The sequence below is a fragment of the Micromys minutus genome (assembly GCF_963924665.1).
Source record: "Micromys minutus genome assembly, chromosome: 3".
Classification (NCBI taxonomy): Eukaryota; Metazoa; Chordata; class Mammalia; order Rodentia; family Muridae; genus Micromys; species Micromys minutus.
This window is the reverse complement of record NC_137972.1, coordinates 26,477,688-26,502,021: the sequence shown is the minus strand read 5'-3', so window position 1 is coordinate 26,502,021 and position 24,334 is coordinate 26,477,688. Positions and strand designations below refer to the sequence as shown.

Genomic DNA, 24,334 nt, shown 5'->3' with positions numbered 1-24,334 from the left:
GTATTTTCTCTGTACAGCACTGGCTGTCCTGATCTCACTCTGTAGACCAGGCTGGCCTTGAGATCCTTCTGCCTCTGCCTCCTGTATGCTAGGACTAAAAGCATATCACTGGGATTAAAGCCATGTGTCACCACTACCTGGCTAGGGATTTTTAAAAAGGGGGGGGAAGGAGATGAGAAAAACCTAGAAGAAAAAGTTTAAAACAAGCAAAGGAAAAAACTGTTACTATCTATCGTAATATCTTGTTTTTAGACTCTGTTATTAATTATCTGTCTGTCATGGCATTAAGCAAAATAATTAAAACTTCCAAGTTTGTCATATTATCTATTTAGCACTATAAAAATTAGCATAAAATAGTCTAAGGTAATTTGAAAGGCAACTTACAAAATTATATGCAAATATCAATTCTTTCATCCTGTTTGAAGTTTGGCTTTATGTGAATAAAGCTTATTAAACACATTTCACACAGTTTGCTAAATATCATTAGTGACAACTAATTTCACCACTATTTATGTTATAGTAATACTAGTAGTAATGGCAATATCCAGAAAGTGCTGGATGATGAGTGCATACGCAGGAGTTCTTAAAATTTTATATGCCTTTCTCAGTTAATACTTTAGGCTCAGAAGAATTAAAAAATCTGCAGCTATCAAACATTCCTGGGATCTGAACTCAAGCAGACCAAACTTCAAATACACTTTACTCACCTCTCATATTCCATACTCATGTATTTATTTCACAAATATTGGCTGAGTGTTTATAACTTTCAAATCACTTTATTATCTAGTCTTTTAATTCTATATTGTCAACTCCTATATTTGAAAATGCTAGTTTTTTAAACTGATATCCATTCTTTATCATAAAATGAAGAACAAAGGGTCTGTGTTTTCTGTTACTTTTCTAGAGGGCTGCTTGTGTTTGAGGTAATAAATACATAGATAACACAATAATTTCATGTAACTATAAGCAACAAATGATCACTGTTAAAATAAGCCTCAGTTGAAATATTGTATATACAAGTTGTATTCAAATTAGAGTATTAAATAAAAATTGTTAGCATGTGATAAAAGAAATGAAAATATAAAGTGAGAATAGAATCAAAGCATGTATATATTTTAATAACTATTTTTTAGATAGGTTAATCAAGAAAAGTCTCACTAGGCCTCTTAACATTAAGAGTTCAAGTATGATATATACAGTATGTTATCGGTGCATTATTTCTGTTAGTCTAGTCTGCCTTCACCACTTCTATATTAGCACTTATGCTGGTTAAAATGCCCTCATATCATAATTGACACTATACTGCTTATTAATTCATTATAACATTTGATTTAAGCTGGATATGAGATCAGAACTCTTATTTTCCAGATGTGTAACAGGTAAATAAAAGTATTTACTTGCTCTTCCAAATCAAGTGTTATGAGAGAATTTACCTATACATCTAAGTGTTAATGCTGATCACTAAAATCCTCTATTCAGTGCGGTAGCTGTTAAATAACTGAGTAACTGTGAAAACAGAAGAAACCCCTGCATATTTAGAAAAAAAGAACTTGTCCTTGATATAGGTATTAAATGTAAGAAAGAGGGAATAGTTAAAACCAAATTAGAATATAGAACAATGAGCAATATTTCTTCAGATGAATCCTTGTGTAAAGAGAGCCAGCAACAGGACTAGAGAGAATACTGGGTAGTTAAAAGAGCACTTGATACTTTTCCTAAGGCTGTAGGATAGATTCCCAGTCCCAATGTCTCACAACAGTATACTGGAATTCTAATGGATCTAAAGCCTTCTGGCCTCACTGGGGAGCAGACATACATGTGATATACAAGACAAACCTACAAACAAAACACTTCAGCACAATAAAAAAAAATACACACACACACACACACACACACACACACACACACACACACACACCCACACACACCCACCAAGAAGTCTAGGCTATTCAAGATGCAATCTTAAACAGAAAGATAAGAAACAAAAAGAAAGCAGACTAATATCCTCTTCTAACAAGGTATATTTGCCTTACTTCCTTAGGAAATTAGTTTTAGAAAAACCATCCTGAAATGTTTGAGGAATATTAAAAAAAAAGAAAGAAAGAAAGAAAGAAAAAGACGATTTGTTTTTGCTCTCAGAAAACAAAGTGAAAATAAGACTAAAAATTATGGGAAAATATTGCCAAACAAAACCCCACAGCCCTATCCTGACAACACAGAATGTTGCTTTAACTGGGTATCCAGAAATTTCAATTTTGAGATTTTAGAATCTAAAAATGGACGAGGGTTCAGATGCTATCCCATTCTTTTTTTTCTATACTTATATATTGCTTTTACTTGGATGTCAGTTTCTATTACTGTGATTTAACTTCATTTTATAAGATAACAATTTTTCAAGAATTACTTTAAATTTCATTCCTTCTTTGGAATATAATTCTCATAAGTTGGCATGAAGTCCAACTTTTAACTACAATCTTAAATATGGGTGGTAGCATTCATTTCCCTAAGCTGGGATCGTGGGCTGCATGAAAGAAAAGAAAAGGAAAAAAAGAAAAGAAATCTATGTGGGCAGCAGCATTCATCTGTCTATGCCTCCTGATGTGGATGCTACATGAACAACTGCTTCAAGCTTGTGCTACAATTACTTCTTTGCCAAGATGGACAGTACTGAAATGTGAGACAAAATAATCCTTCATTTAAATTACTTCTGTCAGTTGTTTTTTTTTTTTTTTTTTTTTGGTCAGAGTAACAAAACACGTAACTAATGTTTAAAAAAAATGGACTCATATTTTTGATGGAGGATATTTCAAGCAATGTCATTTACTGCTCACTGGTCTCATCCAGTTCTACAGGTTTGGGTTTTGTTTGTTTTTAAGTAAAAAAAGGAAAAGAAGGGACATAAAGAAAAATGTGAAGTTTGCCCCCCCCCAAAAGTAATAAACAAGTTTTAGAGTTTGACAAGGATAGTAAGTAATGACCAAACACCTATAACTGTTAAAGAAATTAGTACTATTAAAATAAAACCTAGAATTTGCATTGGAAGAATTCAAGGTGTCTTTGTAACAAGACACCTAGGTTTGAGGTATTTGTGTGCTCCATTAAAAACCAAAAATTCAGGATGTAAGAGCTGCTGCTGAATTTTTTGGTGCTTACTCTGCTGGGTTTCTGCCTAACTTTATTCTAATATTAGCTTACTATGTCCCATTTCCCCCTTTATTATAAGAATGTTTGTTTACTACATTCTATATTAGAATTATGCATCATGGATAGTGTATTATTGAAATGATATATAAGAATGTTTAGTGTGTGTGTATATAAGTGCTATAACATGCACATAGAAGTCAGAGGACAATGCACCTGACTTGGTTCTCCTTCTACCAAATGAATCTGAGGAATTGAACACATCCTCAGGCTTATAGGCTGGTACCTTTATCTACTAAGCCAGGCATGCCCCATCCCCTCCTTTTTGTAGGACCCAGAGTGTTTTTATGTTGAATTGCCACTCCCTACCCTCAAGGGTTTCTCTTGGTAACTCTGGCTGTCCCATAATTTACAGAGATACACATCTGCCTTTGCATCTTGAATGATGGGATTAAAGGTGTATGCTACCACTGCCTAAGAGTTGAACTTTTTAAAATGCTTTTTTAACTGTTAAAGATGAGGGGCTTTTGAAGTTGGACTGAATGTGTTTTGTATTCAGTATAGCCATGAACATATGGGAACAAGGGAAGGATTTTTGATGGTGTAGATGGTGTATAGTGAATATTCCTACACCATACTGCTGTGTAAACTCTCATCTTACAGAAACTTATTTACTTTTCTGGGAGAAAGCCTCTACCTGCAGTAAAGTATCCTCCCTGCTCCTTAGCAATTCAGCTAAGGACACTCAAAAGTGTTATGCAAACAGCCCCCATTTGGCCAGGAGACCTTCTGTATCCTGAGCATATCAGATGATGGTGAAAAGAAATGCTTGAGCTCATTCTGAACTACCTAGAATAAGAGCTGCATAGAAATGCCAGTAAAGGTATTCTTAAGCAGCATTGCCTCAAGTACCCTGGTTCTAAGCAATCTCACATCAATTCATTGGCAATAGTCACTAGCAGGTTGTGATACAATGACTTACACTGTAAACTTGACAGGATCTAGAATAACCCTGGAGACAAACAAACCTCTGGAAATAATAAATGAGGAATTATATAGATTAGGTGAACAGAACTGGGAAGTCCTACTCTAAATATGGGTGATACCAAAGGAGAAAACAATCACCAGAATTAATCTAGATGAAATATGAACAGCTGCTTCAAAAACCCTGCCTTGATGGGCTGTACTCTGTGAGCCCAAATAAACCTTTGCTTCCTTGAATTGCTTTGTTGGATACTTTTGTTACAGCATCAAGTAACTGATGCAATGAGCTTATTGGAAATAGGATTATTACAGAGGCTAAGTTCAGCAAGGTAGTTAAGATGAGTTCACTTGGGACAAAGAAAGTTATATAGCCTTGAAGTTTAAAATCATTTTACCAAATGTTAATAAAGTTGTTTAGTTTCAGAGGGCTGCCACAGCAAAGTATTACAAGTTGAGCAAGACCTTTATTGTCTCAAGGTTCTATAGGCCAGATGTTCTAACCTACAGTTTTAGCATGATTAAATGCCTTCTAAAATATGTTTGGCCTTGGTGTTCCTTGTCTTGTAGCCACAGTAAGTTCAGCAACCTCTTACTTTGTCGTCACACAGAATTTCAGATACTCCCAAGTATATGCATCTCTTCTATTCTTATAAAGAATAGATAATTCTTTGTAAGATAATTCTTACAAAAATAACTTGTCATTGGGTTAAGGTCCCCTTATCCTTCCCTGAAAGGTAAATTTAAAAACCAGCTAACTAAGTGGGACAGTGCTGGTGCACACCTTTAATCCAGCACTTAGGGAGACAGAGGTTGAGGTTCTCTGTGAGTTTGAGGCCAGCCTGATCCTGTTCTAGGAGAGCCAGGTCTACACACCAAGAAACCCAATTTTGCAAAACAAACGAAAACCCAGCTAATCTGCATACATTTGGTAAAGTATTCTGTATTTCATGATAAATTATTTAATTCACATCTGTAACAATAAAGACCGATAAAGAGGTTTTGACAAGTTCTCCTGTGTCCGTTGATTTGGTAAAGGTGCTCAAACCATTTAAAGGCATAAAACTCTCACTCTGGTCAATAAACAGTGGTACAACAATTGCCACAGGCAAAACTGAAGTAACTGAGAAACTAGTGATGTAGCTCAGTTGGTAGTTTGCTTGTTTAGCAGACATGAAGCCTTAGACTCAATCCTCAGTACCACCTAAACTGGGTATTGTGGCATGTGATCCTTTGTATCTATCACTGGGAGGTAGAGGTAGGAGGATCAAAATTTCAAGGTTATCTTTCATTACATAGTAAGTTCTCATGTGATCTCCAGGTACACAACCCACTATCTCCTACATGGCTGATTTCAATATTAGAAGAACCAAAGAAAAAACTGTAATGTTTCTTCTTTATATCGTATATTTTAGTGTTGGTTTCTTAAACTTAACTTTTAAACTTTTAACATCACATTGAAATAAAATACAAAAAAAGCAAAGCAATTTGATTTCTCTTAAATTGAAATAAAATGATTGAACTTCTAGATAAAATTCTAAAGTCTAGCTTTGGTTAGAAAAAAACCTCAAAGATGAGTTAAATGTAAAATAAAATAAGGCAATTTGAGACTTGTAAAAGAAATTCAGCAACCTGGACAGTAAACTAACAAAAAGAACATGGAGGGGAGAAAAAACAAAACAGAAAAAAACAAAACAAAACAAAAAATGTTTGAAAATGAACAGCTCAATAAATCCAGTTTAAAAAAAAAAATCAATGGAGAAAGGCCAGCAAGATGCCTCAATGAATGAAAAGATGCCTGTAGATAAGCCTGAGAACATGAGTTTAAATATCTGGGACCCATGTAATAGAAGGCCATCTTGTATAAGCTGTCCTCTGACCCCACCTGCTCTGTGAAACACACCTATGTTAGTACACTAAAGCACACAAATAGGCACCATAAACATAAAATAAAACCAAGAACTCAATAAGAATCAACAGAATAAACTAGGTAGAAGAAAGAATATTAGTAATTAAAGGCAAGATTTAAAAATTACTACATCCAAACAGCAATAAAGAAAAACCCTATAAGAGTCAATATGTCTGGAATAAGACTAAGAGACCAATTTATAAAAATATGATAAACTTATTAACTAAGATATATATATATATATATTAAAATTATGGTAAATGTCTTACCTTACTTTTCTATTGCTATAAAATACTATGACTAAAATGACTTACAAAAGAATTTATTTGGACCATACAGTTTCAAGAGAGAGAAGAGTTTATCACTAACATGGTGGGCATGGTAGCAGGCAGGCATAGTCCTGAAACAGCAGCTGAGAGCTCACATCTGATCCACAAACAGGAAGCAGAAAGAGTAGTACTCTAGGACTGGAAGTTTTTTAAACCTAGAGTTTAATGACATGCTTCCTTCAACAAGGGTCACACCTCTAAATCCTCCCAATTGGCTATACCAAGTGGGAGCCATTCTCATTCCAACTATTTATTGAATTAGTAAACCTATTCAATAAAATTGCTCCTAAATCTGATAATGAGGATGAACATCCAAGTAGAATTTCGTATAAAAATTACCAAAAAAGAACATTTCCATATTAGGTTAAGCAGTTCAGAGCTTAAAGAGTTGCTGGAGAGATGGTTCAGTAGTTAAGAGCACTGGCTGCTCTTCTGCCTTCCAAAAGTTCCATGCTCAACTCCCAACACCCACATAGCAGCTCAAAATTGTCTCAAACTCCAGTCCCAATAGACTTAACACCCTCTGCTGGCTTCAAGGACCTGTATAAACACAAACACAAACAAACACACACACACACACACACACACACACACACACACACACACACACACACACACACACACACACGAAAGCTTCAAGGGAGGGAGCACAGATTATTTAGGAAGGCAAACCTATCAGAATAGCAGCTCACCAAAAACCGTGAAAATCAGAAGGGCATTAACTAATGTTTAAATATCTGCCAATCAGGATTATTATATCCACAAAAATTAGCTTTTAAACTGAAGGACTGGAGAGATAGTTGGTTCAGTTGGTAAATGCTATGCAAGCATGAGAACTGTGTTTGGAGTACCAGCATCCATGTAAAAGGCTGTACCTGGTGTGTGTTTGGAGGTGATGAGTAGAAAAAGAGCAGGCACATTTGTTGGGTTTGCTGGCCAATTAGTATAGCCAAACTGGCAAGTTCAGAGAGAGGTGTAGGGGGAAGGAGGGAGAGTGGGAGGAGGAGGGGAAGAAGGAGAATGAATGAGAATATCTCAAAAACAAACAAAAAAAGCCTATTTGTTAAGGCTGGAGAGATGGAACAACAATTCTGAGCACTACTGCTTTTCTAGAGGGCTTGGCTCTTAGCACCCTTATCACACAATTCACAACTGCCTCTAATGCCAGGGAAATCAGACACTGGCCATGGTACACACCCATATGTATGTACAACATACATGCGAAAGACACACTTGCACATAAATATAAAATAAAAATATCTTTTAAAAAACACAATGAGATGGAGAAAATAGAGGGACATACTAGATGCTGACCTCTGGCCTGCTTACACACACACACACACACACACACAGAGAGAGAGAGAGAGAGAGAGAGAGAGAGAGAAGAAATTTGGCCAGTGAAATGTTTTAGCAAGTAAATGTGATTGCTATTCAAGCCTGATAATCTGAATTAATCCCTAAAATCCATGTCAGAAGGATAGAACCTAACTTCCAAAAGTTATCCTCTGATCTCCACATATATATATGTTGCTACATGTGTACTCACACAGGTATGTGCTTTCCTCTACTGCTCTGAACAAAATCAACTTGGGAGGTAAAGGGTTTATTTGTCTTATATTTCCATATCACAACCTATCATCAAAGTCAGGGCAGGATCTTAAGGTAGGAACCCGAAGACTGAAACAGAGATCATGGAAGAAGGCTGCTTACTGGCTTGCTCCCATGGTGTACTCATCATGGTTTCTTAAACTACCTAGGAAACCTGCCTGGGATGGATGGCACCACCCACAATATGCTGAGCCTTCCCAAATCAATCATTTATCAATAAAGGGCCCCAACAGATTTGCCAATGGATCAATCTGATAGAGGGTATTCCTCAATAAAGATTCCCTCTTCCCAGGTATGTGTCAAGTTAACAAAAACTAATCACTTCACACACTGTAAAGATTTTTAAGATGAAGAATAAAAAATGAATTGTTATGATAAATTGATGACCATTACCTGAGCACTCCAAAAAATACTCAGCCATATAAGATGAAGGAAGAAATTAAAACACACCTCTCAACAATAATCCTAAATATAAATAAATGGTCCTAATTTTCTGAATGTATCAAAAACAGAATAGTTTTAAACAAGACTCAATTGCTTTCTATCTGTAAAAACTCACCAACTGGCAAAGGCCCAAAGCAAAAAACAGAAAATGATATTTCTAAGCAAAAACAGAATAAGATAGCAAATAGGAGTAACTAAACTCCTAAATGATAAAGGAGGTTCCAAGCCAAAATTAGAAATAAAGGCTACTACATATTAATATACAATCAAGAAGATCCCAGAGCTCAGGAGGCAGAGGTGGGGGCTCCCTTAGAGTTTGAGGCCATCCTGGTGGTCTACAAAGTAAGTTCCTGGCCAGCCAAGACATAATGAGACCTTGTCTTAAACTCAAAACAAATAAATGCATAAATGAAGACAATAAAACTTTAGGCATAATAGTGTGTCCTTATATGGCAGTGAAAATATAGGTAAATCCCTGATGTTGGCTGACCAGCCAATCTGGCCTACTTGGCAAGTTCTAGGTCAGTGAGTGACCCTGTCTTAAAATTATGACGGATGGTACTTGAAGAACAGTACTCTAGATTGACCTCTGGCCTCTTTTTCCCTAACCCTTCATCTAATAAATAGCCCAGTAATGAATCTTTGCTAAAATTTCAAGATCTTAGAAAAATAACAGGCCAAACTCAGAATTAATACACAGAAAAAAAAAGTAACAATCACAGTGGGGAATGTTTTTTATTAAAGCTGGATAATAACAAGTTCTGACAACAATATAAAATAAATAGCACTCTCTCAATAGTCAAAATGTAAAATGAGCTGGGTAGGACGGTATGTGCCTTGAATTCCCCTATCACTAGGGAAGCAGAGGCAGGCAGTTTGAAGCCTGCTTGGTCTACAGTGTGAGTTCTAGAACAGCCAGGACTACACAGAGAAACACTATCTTTATTTAAACTAAAAAAAGGGGGAAAAAAGTAAATAGTCTCATAGAAAACAAGTATTAAATTGTTGTGTAACTGATATACTCCTAAATAATGACCAGAAATTAAATAACAGATGTACAGATGTTCAATCAAATTCTTATACATGAACATTCACGGCAGATCTATTCAGAATTCCCCCAAAAGGCTAAATCTGACTAAATATCCACCAAAACATGATTGCTAAACAAGCTACATTGTATGTATACAATGAAATATAATCTCTAAAAGTAATAAAAGGTACAGGGTATACTTAAGTGGTAGATCACCTGCCTACTATGTACAAAGCTCATAGGGATTCTATTATGAACATCATGACCCTCAAAAAGAAATAAAGATAAGAACTTACTACATGAAGCTACATGATACTGAAAGAAGCTACTCACAAAAGATCACACATGATTTCCTATAAACTACCCAAGAAGGTCTATATGTATAGAATAACTCATGCTTTTATTATGCAAAAATTCCTTAAGTCTCTTGACCTTGTGCACACAAATACACACACACACACACACACACACACACACACACACACACAGATACATATGGATATATATACACAAAAATATTAATCAACACATCAAACTCTCAAAGATTCTCTAAGATTTAATAAAGCCAGCAGAAACACATCAGAATATCAAAGAAAGAGAATCTAATGCAAGTGACCTTTAAAGATTACCAAAAGCCTATCACTTGATTACATAGCCAGATAGACACCTGTATATAACAGTTTGTCATGTTTACTAATTTATTGAAAAGCTTTGGGAATGAAGTAGTAACAGTTTGGAACAAGAAATTTTGTACAAAAATTTAACCTCACTAAACTTAAATAAGTTAATTGCTACTACTAGTATCTCAGTCTTGAGCAACTGGAGAGATGACTCCACTGTTAAGAGCACTTGTTGCTTTTCCAAAAGACCTTGTTTTGATTCCCATCACCCACATATTTATTTCTTAACTATCAGTTACTGTAGTTTCAGGGAATTAGATGTCTGCTACTAACATTCTTAGGCACAAGACATGCACATGGTACAATCACAAACATGCAGATAAAACATTCATACCCAAAGAATTGTTTTTTAAAAAATCTATTAAGATTGAAGACCTTTTAAAAATAATCTTACATGCTACATACAACAAATATATTTAAATTTTTTTTCAAAATATATTTTCCATTATTTAATTTCAATACATTTGTTCTTTCTAACAATCTTAGGAATTCTAGCCATCATTAATATTATTATCACATTCATTTGAGTAAATTAAGACTCATAAGTAACTTTCTTAAACTTTTTATAAAATACTGATTTCTATATTCAATTTGGAAAAGCAACAATACTTTGGCTTATTTTTTGGCTTATTTTCCTCCAAATTGAATATCTTGGCTTTTATTTTTCTGTCTTAATACTTATTTGTTTTCAAGTCAGAGTCTCACTCTGTTGATCAGGCTGGCCTGAAACTTACAGATTCACCTGTCTCTGCAGTAAAAGCTATGATTAAAGTCCAGTTTCATAACTTTAAGTAAAAATCAGATTGCTTTGGTATATAATCATACATTTCTGGCAACAAGAATGAGTACATGACTGGGTCACAATGAACCTTAATCAGCTTCTCAACATCTATTTTAAACATGAATCTTGTTAGTGTTTATAGTGGTTTGAATAAGAATGGACCTTTTGGTGCAAATGTTTTTATACTTTGGTTCCTGGTTGGTGGAATAGTTTGGGAAGAATTAAAGGGCTTTGATGAAGGAGGTCACTGGAAGCAGGTTTTTTAGTGTGCCTCTACAAGTTTCCTTTTTGTGAATCTAGATGTGAGTTCTCACCTGTTTCTGTTCCAGATGTCACTTCACTACCATGGACTCTTAACTCTCTGAAACCATAAGCCCAACTGAATATTTTCTTTTGCCTTGTTCATGGTGTTTCTTGACACAGTAATAAAAACGTAACTAAAATACTGCTTTAAGAGTAATCCCCTTTTCCACACATGTGAAGATAAATAAGCTCCATATAAGTTGCAACTTTTTTGGGATATTCTTAAGACCATATTGGTTAGTGGCAGCTGATAATTCGTATGCAAGTCATGTACAGATAGATAAAATCTGTTAAGTGAAAGGATACTAAATAAAATTAAGCAAAGGTGAATGAATAACTTAAAATCTCAATAAATTAAATCATAAGACTGTGTTCTTTGGGGGACTGGAGAGATGGCTCAACTATTAAGAGCACTGACTACTCATTCAGAAGTTCAGAGTTCAATTCTCAACAACCACATGGCAGTGGCTTATAACCATCTGTAATAGGATGCAATACCCTCTTTTGGTGGGTCTGAGGGGAGCAAAAGGATACTAATATATTAAATAAATGTAAAAAAAAAGAATATGTTCTTTTATACCTACAAACAAATAAAATTAAAAACAATAAAATTATTATATATTAGTTTATTAACACTAATTAGGAATTCTGAAGACTCGGTATTGCTTTCTAATAAATATTACTTTTTGAGAAATACAGCATTCCATATATTATTTCAAGACTTTATCATCCTTTAAAGGCCATCTTTCAGGTTACACACCTCAGAATACTGTTCATATTTCACAGAAACAAACGTACGACTAGTACTAAAGTGAGGTAAGTAATCTGTAAGGAGTGAGGACACTTTGCTTTTTTAACAGAGAACAAAATAAAATACAGTAGATGATTTAAGAGACCACAGCAATAACTAACTTCAACAGGAAAGTGAACCTGATATTTTATCTCCTAAACCCACCATGATATCTAACATTATCTCTGAAAAGGGGAAAACAAACAAACAAAATAACAAACAAAACCTAAAGCCAGAAAACCTTTTCCTTCTTTATGTCCATCATGCCACAGATCCCACTGAAACTGATATTTGTGTATCAATTATCTATCATAGTTTCAATGCCATAATATCAACCTTAATGCTTTCAAAAGTCTACTCTCCTTTTAAACAATATAATGAATAGCAAGACAACACTATATATTGTAATTAAGAATTTAGATATAAAAATGCAGTTTCAAACAATGTACCTTCAGATAAAGGTTTAAGTGAATTTAAGGAAAGTAGATACTGATAGCTTAGCTTTGCTCTCATTACACACAACTCTGCAAAATCCCATCCTAACAGCTTTGGCTTTCTGTGGTAGCACCCTTTTGATTAGTGGATGTTATCCAGTTTGACTTTATTAGATAAGACTCAATGTCATCAACAATTAGGTGAGGACTTACACTGGTCACTCGACGGTAGATCTGCGCAGCATTTTGGCACTCTGAGTATGGATATTCAGACGTAGCCATCTCAAGCATGCACATCCCAAAAGCATAAACATCAACAGATTCATCATATTTCTCCTCATACATCTCAGGAGCCATGAACTCTGGGGTACCTTAAATTAAAAGAATGATTCAGACTCAATACGGCCAATAGCTGTAAGTCTTACTTACCAGAGGGTTCAAGAAGCAAAGAGGCTGACCTGTCAGAGGGGGGGAAAATGGAAGGAAATAAAAAAGAAAGGGACAAATAGGAAATGACAGTTTCTTAGCCTGTTCCATCAAATATCCTGTAGAAGATTTTCTACTAAAGGCCTTTAAAAACACACTGAACATAGTCAAGTACATGATTACTTATACTGCTGTATACCCATTATTAACATAATGGCTAAGAGATACATTAGTACTATTTATAATGAAAACGAAATAGAAGGGAATGGTAATAAAATACAAATAAAAACTTAGCATGGAACAAAATGGATACTGTAGGATAGTAATGGGAAAAAGACCAAATAACTTGTATGGCAGTTGTCTGTATTTTCCTTTGTGGGTAGGGAGTGGCGAGATTGTGAGACAGGATTTCTGTTATAGCCTTAGTTGTCCTAGAACTTACTCTGTAGACCAGGCTGGCCTCAAACTCAGAGATCTACCTGCCTCTGCCTCCAGAGTGCTGGAATTAAAAGCGTTCGGTGGGACAGTTTTTAGAAGAGTATTCACAAATAGTCTCAAGACATTAAATGTTACTTTTTAAAAAAAGCCTTACAGAAAAACAAAACAAAAACCCTCTGTATTCAATGTTTTTAAAGATAACTAAATGTAATTATCCATAAAGGTGACTCAACCAGTACCTTTTCTTCATATACTTACCCTCCCACCTATACTACACAAGTAAGCCTAGTACAGATTTAGGAGATATAGTGAGGGACATCTTACAGGTGAAAAAAAATATATACATACAAATATAAAACTCAAAATATAGACTGATTTGTAAGCATAGTATGTATATGTATGGTCCTACAAGATTAGATTTTACAATGATTTCAGAAATTTTTACTTCAATTCCAAGTCAGTATGCATAGTATGATTTAATAAACAAAGGGGGGAAAAACTGTTGGATCCATAACTGTAAGATGTCACAGACAATTAAATGCTTCCTATGGGGGAAAAATGGCAATCTAGCTTCAAATGTATTTTTCCTATTAATAAATTAAGTGAATACATATAAACAGCATTAGAAATCCTAACTATACAATATTCTAATGAGAACATTGGTTTTTTGTTTTGGTCTTTAAATAAATACAAATGATTGGTGTGCCATGATGTTCTTACCAGTGTTTAGGATTCTAGCCCACCTCTTTATGAATGGGCTTTTAATATTATACCCTACTGAAGAGCAGAATAGAATGTGAACTGCAAATTTTTAAGTTTCAGAGAGCTAAACTTTATCAAACCGCCATTATTTTTTTTTCCCAGCTGTGACTCTAATATATAATCAAAAAGTCTGAAGGTCACTCATATTCTTTGGACTACTTAATGAGTCCCAATAGAATTAATTTTGCTCTACTGACAGCCATGTCTAGAAACATTTTGGTGACAACAATTAGGAGTAATTAGAGTATGCTACTAGTATATTGCTATGAAATAATTCTATAGTATGTCTACACGACTGTCTAGAACCAGAAATCCAGAGGACTAAAGCTGGAAAACCTAATATAGATCATCATTAAAACATCATTAATTCCAAAAGATGGAAGTAAAATAAAGTTGATGAGACCAGCCTTTCACTGTACCTTCCCATGTGTTCTAATTGTCAAATCAAGTTTTACAGCCAGGTATTTTTGAACATATAGCCAATGGACATTTCTGAAGCTGAACTGCATACAAGTTTCATTTATTCGATGAAAAAAGCAACAAGTTGCTCCTACTGTGTATGTATGTATGTATGTATGTGTGTGTGTGTGTGTGTGTGTATATATATATATATATATATATATATATATATAATATTAAATATTAACAGGATGACTCATTAATAACAAGATATTGTATCAATGAACTTCACCTTACTTCTATGTAACTTTATAAAAACATCAGTAATCTTCAAAATGGTTTTAGAAGCTTAATATTTAAAAAAATCCTTCATTTCATATTTAAGTAGACTTGATCACTAGGTTCAAGCTCTGAACTTTTAAGGTTTATTCCATGTCAGAAAAGATATGATAGGGTCAGGTTTCTAAAGGAAAACTATGTCAAAAAGCCAAACTGGCTCCAAATGCACACTGAAAACATACCTATCACACTCTTGGCAAAAGAAGCCCGCTTTAAAGTTGCCAGACCAAGGTCTCCAATCTTGACTGAGCCAGTAGGGCCAGTGATAAAGATATTGTCACATTTAAGATCTCGGTGAATAATTGGTGGAGTTCGTGTATGGAGGAACTGAAGTCCTTTAAGGATTTGCCGACACCAGCTTCTTAAAACTTTGATTTTCATCACTTTAAACCTTTTTAAGTACCTGGAAAAAGCAAAGCAAACCAAACAGGTTATCAATGATATGAGGTTCTGCTTTGAAGAATTCCATTAAATTCTAGCATACCAAAGATAGGAATATCAAATTTGGAATACTGAGCCTCAGTGTAAGGTTAAGAGACTGAGATAAGTTTAAAATGAAATTCTATCAAAAGACAAGAAAAATGAACTTTAAAAAAATTACTTTTATGTGAATACATATATTCACATGCATGGGCGTAGAGAAGTACATGCACCTGTCCATGTTGATCTTGAACCCTTGATCCTCCTACCTCTGCTTCCCAAGTTTAGAACTACAAGCATGCACCACCATGCTCAGTTTTTACAGTGCTAGGGATTGAGGCCAGGCCTTTGTACATACTGGCAAACACTTTACCAACTGAACAACCCAGCTCTCTGAGGAACTATTAAAGTAGCAGTTGGTTAAAAAAAAATTCTTATAACAAAAACAACGCATTCTTTAAAATTAGTTTGCTGTTGATATAACTAAAAAGAATTTTGCTTCAGTAAATAATGAAGTGGCTTTTATTAGTCACAAATATATTCCTAAATTGGTTTACATACATCCACATACATATGCAATGGGCTGGCAAAATGGCTTATTAGGTAAAGGAAGGGCAGAACCAACTCCTGCAAGTTGAAATCTTACTACATGTGCACACACACAAATATATATATGATTTACAGGTTGTTTTGTTTTTTTGTGAAGGGCTTTCTCTGTGTAGCCTAGGCTGTCCTGGAACTCCCTCTGTAGACCAAGCTGGCCTCTGTATTCTGAGTGTAAGGGTTAAAGAAATGTACCACCACCCAGCTAAATTTTTTTTTCTAATTAAACATACACACACGAAATAACACAGTTGAAAGGAGCTAGAGAACAAAACCAACTGAAGTAGAGGTGATTTCACATGAGAATATAAAGGGAAAGCAATGTATAAGCAGCCTCTATGTATGTATACATGCATATATGCTCATGGGGGGAAAAGGTCAACTTTTTTAATATCCTTTCATCCACCTTGTCTTTCAAGCCAGGGGCTTTAATTGATCTGGAACTTATCAAGTAGGGTAAAATGACTAGGAAGCCCTAAGGACCAGTGCTGGGCTCATAGGCACAGATATACCTTGCTTTTTTAAATGTGGGTTTTATGAAGATTGAACTCAGATTTCCATGCTTTCCTGCTCAGTGGGTAAAAGTACTTGCTCCATGCTTGATGATGAACCCCATGACTCAATGTGGTATAAAGAGATAATGGACTTCCTTAAGTGTTCTTTGACCTTCATATGCATGCTATGACATGTATATGTGCACACACACCTAAGTAAATGTAACAATTTTTTAAAAGGTCTTTGTAACAAATGGAACAATTAGCGAGCATGGTATAATAAATAACAGTGCTGATATGTAAAGAAAGGGGGCTGGGTAGAGAGATGCTTCAATGGTTAAAAACACTTGTGGTTTTTCAGAAGATCTAAGCATTCATTTCCCAGCATTCATGCCAGGCTCATAATTACCTTTAACTCCAGCTCTGGGGAATCCAACACCCTGTTCTGGCTTCTCTGGGTACCTGAATATAGGACCTGTGTGCACAAGTGCACACTCACTTTTTTTTAAATGGAAAAGGAGAAGAGTGGGTGACCTGCTGCCCAAGAGTAATGACTTAAGTTTGATTTCTAAAATTCATGGTGAAAGGAAGGAAATGAATTCTGATTTATTCTTTCTACCTCTCTACTTGTGCTATGGCACATGTCTGAAATAGCACATACACATTACTCTCATTCATGTTCTATTTATTCTCATAATCTCTTCTCTCCTTTCCACCCACCTCCACACCACCACCAAAATAATAAAATACACCTTTAAAAAGGAAAGAAAGAGACTAGCTTAACAAGAGGGAAACCATGCCCTCATGCCTAGTACAAGTAATCTAGACAACTACCTACCTAGGGTTAATGAAGCTGTGGACCTTGGGGGGGAAAAAAAAAAATCACAACTGCCACTTTACTATATATTTGTTCTTATAACCACAGATGAGTGTAGTTCTTAACCTAAAATGAGAAAAGTTCTCTTAGTAGCAGGTAGAGAGACTGATTTTGTGTGTGTCAACTTGACACAAGCTGGAGTTATCACAGAGAAAGGAGCCTCCCTTGAGAAAATGCCTCCATGAGATCCAGCAGTAAAACATTTTCTCAATTAGTGATCAAGGGTGGGAGGGCTCATTGTGGGTGGTGCCATCCCTGGGTTCTATAAGAAAGCAGGCTGAGCAAGCCAGGGGCCAGGGGAAGCAAGCCAGCAACATCCCTCCATAGCCTCTGCATCAGCTCCTGCTTCCTGACCTGTTTGAGTTCCAGTCCTGACTTCCTTTGGTTATGAACATCAATGTGGAAGTGTAAGCTGAATAAATAAATCCCTTCCTCCCCAACTTGCTTCTAGGTCATTATGTTCTGTGTAGGAATGGATACGCTAAGACAGAGACTATTACAGCACAACTGCTCGAAGAGCCCAGATAGAACTGATACATCTACAACACAACTCCTGGACGTAAGGCTCAAATTTAGGGTGGGGGTGGGGGGGGCGGGCAGGGAACAAGAAGTTTGCTGTAAGACTGTGTTTTCTAGAAATGTCAAAAGCTTTGTTTAACATAGCTGCTTAAACATCACCTGAACAAAGATAACATCAACAGACATGCTAACTTGGAAGGGACAAAATCTTAACCCTTGACCAAAACTTATAAGCAACTAAGGACTGTTGAGGGTGGAAAAATTAGTTTTTCCCTGGAAAAAGTACACCAACAGGTTATTAACTACAAAATGGTCAGCTCTGAAAAACATATACTGCAAGTAACATTATATACTGAGTAGGTACTTATATACTTAGGAATATGTGTGTACACACACACACACAAGTACCATGAGAGGGTTAAGAGGAAAGAAAGGGAGTGGAAAGATGATATAATTATATTATAACCTCAAAATATGAAATATTTAAAAAGGGAAGGAAGAAATTTCAGAAAGTAGTCACAGTAAAAGTCCTCTGTTCTATATACTTTTTACCCCAAGTTTTCAGGTAACTGATGAAATATGTCCACATGCAACAGAATCCACAAGGCGATTAACATGAAAAGAACAGCACGAAAGTCTCTGATGATGATATCTACCACTGTAGAGAAGATACTGTTTGGAAATTGCATCCTGATGTGCATTTTATGTCTACATATGCAGGGTGAAAATACATGCAACTAGTTAATAGAAAAAAAATCTGTATTTGGGGGGAAATCTGTATTTGTATAAAATGTACATTTATCAAATATAAATATCATAGTATAAAAGCAAGTGTTAGCTAGAAGATGTGTTTTAAATTAAATTGATTTGTACAATGTTAGTGCTGAATTAGTGAAGAGGTGAGGATATAAATAAAATCTACACACCAGATCTGAATCAAAAATCTAAAACTAAAGTAAAATTCTACATTTGGATGTAGCAATTAAATAAGCCTAATAGCAAAGGCAAGTGGGTGTTTGACTACATGTATGTCTGTGCACCAAGTGTGTGCCTAGTGCCCACACTGGCCAGAAAAGGGAGTCTGATCCTCTAAGACTAGAGTTAAATAAAGACAGACAGTTGTGAGCCTGCTGGAACTTAAACCAGGGTTCTATGCAAGAGAACCTACTGTTCTTAACTCTTGAACAATCTCTCCAACCCCCTCATTACTTTTAATCCTCAAAATGTGATTTTGAAGAGGTTGGGTAAATATATAATCAAGATAAGAGTTAATAAAAATATTATTAAAAATAAAACCAAACAAACAAAAATGATCAGTTACCAGGGGTAACCACAAACCCCTATTACATTAAAGGCTATTGCCATTGTTGGTTACCCTCTAGAAATTAATAGAAAACCCATCCTACTGCTGAAGATACCACATAACTGGCATGGAGAAAAATCAAGGTAGAAACTTCATCCCTACTTTTACAGTTTAAAGCTACTATGGAAGGTACTATGTACACTGCAGCAATCAACAGTCCCACCCAGCTTAGAAGCCATGTGACCTTATAAGAACTGGCCTAGCAAAAAATGCCATTGATACAATATTGGCAAAAATGTTATGGGAGTAAGCAATGACTACTTTATGACTGAATTTAAGACAGAACACATTCCTGATATTACCATGCCTAGTAGTAGGTCATAAGCCCTAAGGGAAATAGCCCTATTACTATTATTCTGTGAAATAAACATAGTACTAGAGTGACTCCTAGTGGCCTATTATTCCTGTATACTAGTACATCTCTCAAACCTCACAAGAAGCTTCTTCTTTTGCTGCAGGTGATAGAGACTAACAATTAGTACACAGGTAGAGAGAATTGGAGCTTACAGACTGCTCATCCCTAGAACTGTCACACCCCCTCCCTCTGTGGCTCAGGAATCATTGCTAAAGAGGGAGGTGAAAGATAGGAACCAGAGATAGTGGAAGACTAATGTTAAAGAATGTTTTCTATACATTAGAGAACTCTATACCTGGTACTATAAACATGATCAAAAACTCATGGCTGGGAGGTTTTAGAATCTAAAGTAGTGGTTCTCAACCTTCCTAATGTTGCGACCCTTTAGTCCAGTTCTATCAAGTTGTGGTGACTGCAACCATAATTATTTCATTGCCATTTCATAACTTTAATTTTGCTACTGCTATGAATTGTAATGTAAATATCTGATATTTGACCCCATAGGGGTCATAGCCCACAGGTTGAGAACTTAGTTGGTGAGCAAAACTGACATAGCAAACTACCTTCTAAATGTTTAACTTTATACCCATAGACAAATGCTTTCCTTAGCATTAATTAGAGAAGGCTCTCTTTGCAATGAATGCAATGGAAGTAAATGCAGAGACACAGTTTCTCAAGTCGGTGAGAATACATGATAGCTGAGTGTTCAACTTTGAACAAAACCTTGTAACAAAGAATTCTCAGAATCTCAAGTGGCCTAGAAGCACCTAAAGAAATGTTCAACATTCTTAGTCATCAGGGAAATGCAAATCAAACAACCCTGAGATTGCACCTCACACCAGTCAGAATGGCTAAGATCAAAACTCAGGTGACAGACAGCAGATGCTGGCGAGGATGTGGAGAAAGAGGAACACTCCTCCACTGTTGGTGGGGTTGTAAACTGGTACAACCACTCTGGAAATCAGTCTGATGGTTCCTCAGAAATTTGGACCTGAGGACCCAGCTATACCACTCATGGACATATACCTTTCTAAATCTTAGGGAACTTGTGGGATTGGGACAGAGGACTATAAGATCCAAAAATAGAGATAAGAACTATGGGATGGTAGGGAGTGGTAGCACAAAGCAAAAAGGCATAAATAAATATGGGAAAAAGACTTGTGAAGAGAAGGAGGAGTGACAGGAATTGGAAAGATATTGGAGGGATGAAAGAATGATCAGAATAAATAATGTTCATATACAAAGCTGTCAAAGAACATTTTTTTGAGATAGTCTTACTGAGTGTCCCTGGCCACCCTGGAATCTATTAGGCTCTTAAGAAATCTTAATGATGTGCTCTTAGGCAGATCTTGTTCAATTGTGCCTGTCACTGTCAGGATAGAGTCCCATTTCTTCTTTATGACTTCTACTATTTATTCTCAATCCCCCTTCTTACATAACTGCATACTCATTTGCATCTTTTTATAAATTCTTAATATATTACTTTCAGAATTGCCCACAGTATCTAACCATTCCAGTATTAGTTTCTGGTTGTGTGTCTTCATAATTTTTTAGTAGGTTCATTATTTAACTGTGAAATCATCTGTCTAGTTACTTTTTGGTTGCCATAATAAAATACCATCACCAAAGCAATATACTAAAACATATATTTAATTGGGCTTACAGTTTCAGAGAGTTAGAGTCTGTGATGGTGGAGCAAAGACATGGCAGCAAACATATCTGAGAGCTCACATCCTAGTCTACAAATATCAGACATAAAGACTAGAGTCATGACAATTTTATAAAAGCTGAAGGCCTGTCCCCTCTACCAACAAGACTACACCTCTAGTACTTCCCAAATACTTCCATCAACTGAGAACCAAGTATTCAAGTGCATGAGCCTATAGGAGTCATTCTCATTCAAACTACCTTTGAAAACTTATCTATAGATAATGTGACCAATGAGCCAGGAAATTTTCATTTGGGTTCACTTACGGCATATCTTTTGGCTTGAGTTTCCTGCACTAGCTAGGCAGCAGAACTTGAGAATATATATTATTAATATTATTATTATTATTATATATAAAAGATGATAGAAATGAGTACAAAATACAGGCCTTGACAGCAACTTGGGAGAGGGAAATCGGACAAAGAGGATAACAGTGTTTTTCAGAGACTCTACTTTCATCCAAAGGGCCAAAGCTAATGTAATAGTGACTTTAACTTCTCTTTTATTTTTTTAATTGGGCATTACTCTTTCCCACTGAAGCTTGGATATATCCTAAAACAACTTATGCTATATTCCACATTGCAGTTTACAGGTAGAGAGAGATCAGCCAGTTCACATGCAAACCTTTTCCTGCACCCAAAATGTTCCTCTATAGTTTTTTTTTTTTTTTTTTTTTTTTTTTGAACAGGTCTTACTTAGTTGCCCTTTAACTCACTATGTAGCTGAACCTGGCCTTGAATTCCTGATTCTGCCTACATCTCTGAAGTGCTAGGATTGCATATGGACATCACACTAGACTTTCAATATAGTTCTCATTTGTTTGTTTTGTTTGAGATAGTGTCTCATGTAGACTGAACTGGCCTCAACCTTGCTAAATACATGAAGATAAATGAACTTGCTTTAGCTTTCTTCAACTTCAGAAGAACTAGAATTTCAGCTATACACCAACACACCCAGTTTATGGGGTATGGTTAAATGAACACAGGGTTTTCTACTTTGTGCATGCTAGGTAGAACCAACTGAGTTACACTCTAATATTGTTGTTGTTTCTTCTCTTTTTCTTCCTTCCTTCCTCTTCTTCTTAAACAAATAAACTACACTGCATGATGTAGTACCTATAATTCTAGCACTTTGGAGGTAGAAGCACCAGTACTGTTTAATTCTAGGCCATCTGGGGCTTGACAGCAAGTTCCAGGTCAGCCAAGGCTATATAATAAGACTCTCCTGTGGTGCTGGCATTAAAGGTGTGCATCATAATGCCCAGCTCTGACTTTATTGGATTTCTTAACATTACATTTTACGTTTATTTGTTTGTTTAAGGTTTTTTAAGACAGGGCTTCTTTGTGTAATCTTGGCTCCTAGCACCAATAATATACAGCCCACTACAGCCTATAACTTCAGCTCTAAGGGATCTGTCACCCTCTTCCCCCTGCAAAGACTCCTATACATATGGCACAGACTCATAGATATACACATTGACACATGAATAAAAAATAAATCATGAAAACTTTTAGTAGATTCATTAATTTTATGTATGTTTTTTGCCTGTGTATCCATATGTGCACCACTTGCAAGCTTGGTATTCACAGAAGTCAGAAGGTGTCAGATCCCCTGGAACTGGAGTTATAAATGTTTATGAAATACCATGTGAGTACTGGAAATCCTCTACAAAAGGAACAAGTGCTCTTAACCACTGAGCTTTCACTCTAGCTCCATAATCATGACTTTAAAAAACAAATAAATAAGCAAGCAAAACACAAGTAAAACCACTGTAATGTGCTCTTACATAGGCCTGACAGTCTACTGACAAGCAACTAGGTATCTGTATCAGTGAAGAGAATTTCAAGATGTAGATAGACACAAAAACTACCCCACAACTTTCTTTAAATGTCTCAAGTATCTATCGAAATTTCAGACACTGTGCTACAAAGTAAAGCCTAGTAGAAGCAAGTATATGAATAATAAGGAGTCTGAATGAATATCATCATCATTCATCCTCATCATCTTTGTCATCAAGAGAAATGGAGAAGACCCAGCAGTTAAAATGCTTGCAGAGGACCTAAGTTCAACTTACAGAATCCATGTGTAATGATTCACAACTGCCTGTTAATCTCACTTTAAGCACTAGAGGGCAACCTTGACATTAATTTCTAATCCCTAAACTGCTCAATTTTAGAAAAACCAATCAATGTGACTTAAAATTAACTAGGTTCATTCAACAAACTCATTCCAATAGTTACCAATAATCATATTATTTTATATACAGAAGGATTTTGTGGATAGGAAAAACATATTGTATCATAAAAGTTGAAAGGATTATTTCTGTCATTGTAGGCTAAACAAAAAGTAGATCTAAAACAAGAGCTCATCTGGAAAAAATTGATTGACTTACGTCTTAAGTGTTCCAGATGTCATTAGTTCAGTCACTAAAACAATGCATTTTTTCCCTTTTACTGTGGATTCCCAGGAATCATAGAATCGAACAATGTTAGGATGTTGAAGACCCTTTAACATTTCAGCCTCTTCTTTGAATCTCTGCCTTTCCGATTTTGTTAACTTCCGATCCTAAAAGGAAAAACACAAAACAATGTGATTTAAAATGATAAAACACAGGTCACACAGCTATATTAAGATGCTAAATAAGCTTGTCATTATGGCATATGGTTGTAATCTCAGCCCTCCAGTAGCTTCAACGAGGCAGTAAGACTAAGTTCAAAACTTGTCTAAATAATAAAATGTGCTTATTATACATAAATGATGAATAGCATTAAAATGAAACAGAAACAATAATAACAGTCATTTGCATGTCTTATGTTTGAGAACAGCTGGAGAGATGGCTCGGCAGTTTAAGAACACTGACTGCTCTTCCTGAGTTCAATTCCCAGCAACCACATGGTGGCTCACAATCATCTGTAATGGGATCAGATGCTCTCTTCTGATCTGTCTGAAAACAGTTACAGTGTTATACACATACAATAAATAAAGGAAACTAGAATATAAAGTGATGCTTGAACTTACTTATCATTAGTATCAATGTCTAAAAATATATTCTCATTCTGTAAGATACAGTTAACTTGTCACTTTCAAAATAAGTCAACACTTGTTAGTAGCAGGCAATTAATATCACAGAATAGTCACAGGCTTTTGAAAGCAAATATTTAATAATCAGGGCTATACAGGAAAAAATGTCTTGAAAAAAAA

The 24,334-nt window shown here is 35.6% G+C and overlaps 1 protein-coding gene across 12 annotated transcripts in view; it reads right to left on the bottom strand.

Moving 5' to 3' along the window:
- Window positions 1-24,334, bottom strand: part of WNK1 (WNK lysine deficient protein kinase 1) — a 111,897-nt gene that overhangs the window by 58,687 nt on the left and 28,876 nt on the right. For all 12 annotated transcript variants that reach the window (XM_080914514.1, XM_080914519.1, XM_080914520.1 and 9 more), the window contains exons 2-4: window positions 23,526-23,698; window positions 14,977-15,197; window positions 12,644-12,801 (exon numbers count right to left, since the gene is read on the bottom strand). In XM_080914514.1, the coding sequence (XP_080770640.1) occupies window positions 12,644-12,801; window positions 14,977-15,197; window positions 23,526-23,698 (552 nt within the window). The remainder of the gene's footprint in view (window positions 1-12,643; window positions 12,802-14,976; window positions 15,198-23,525; window positions 23,699-24,334) is intronic.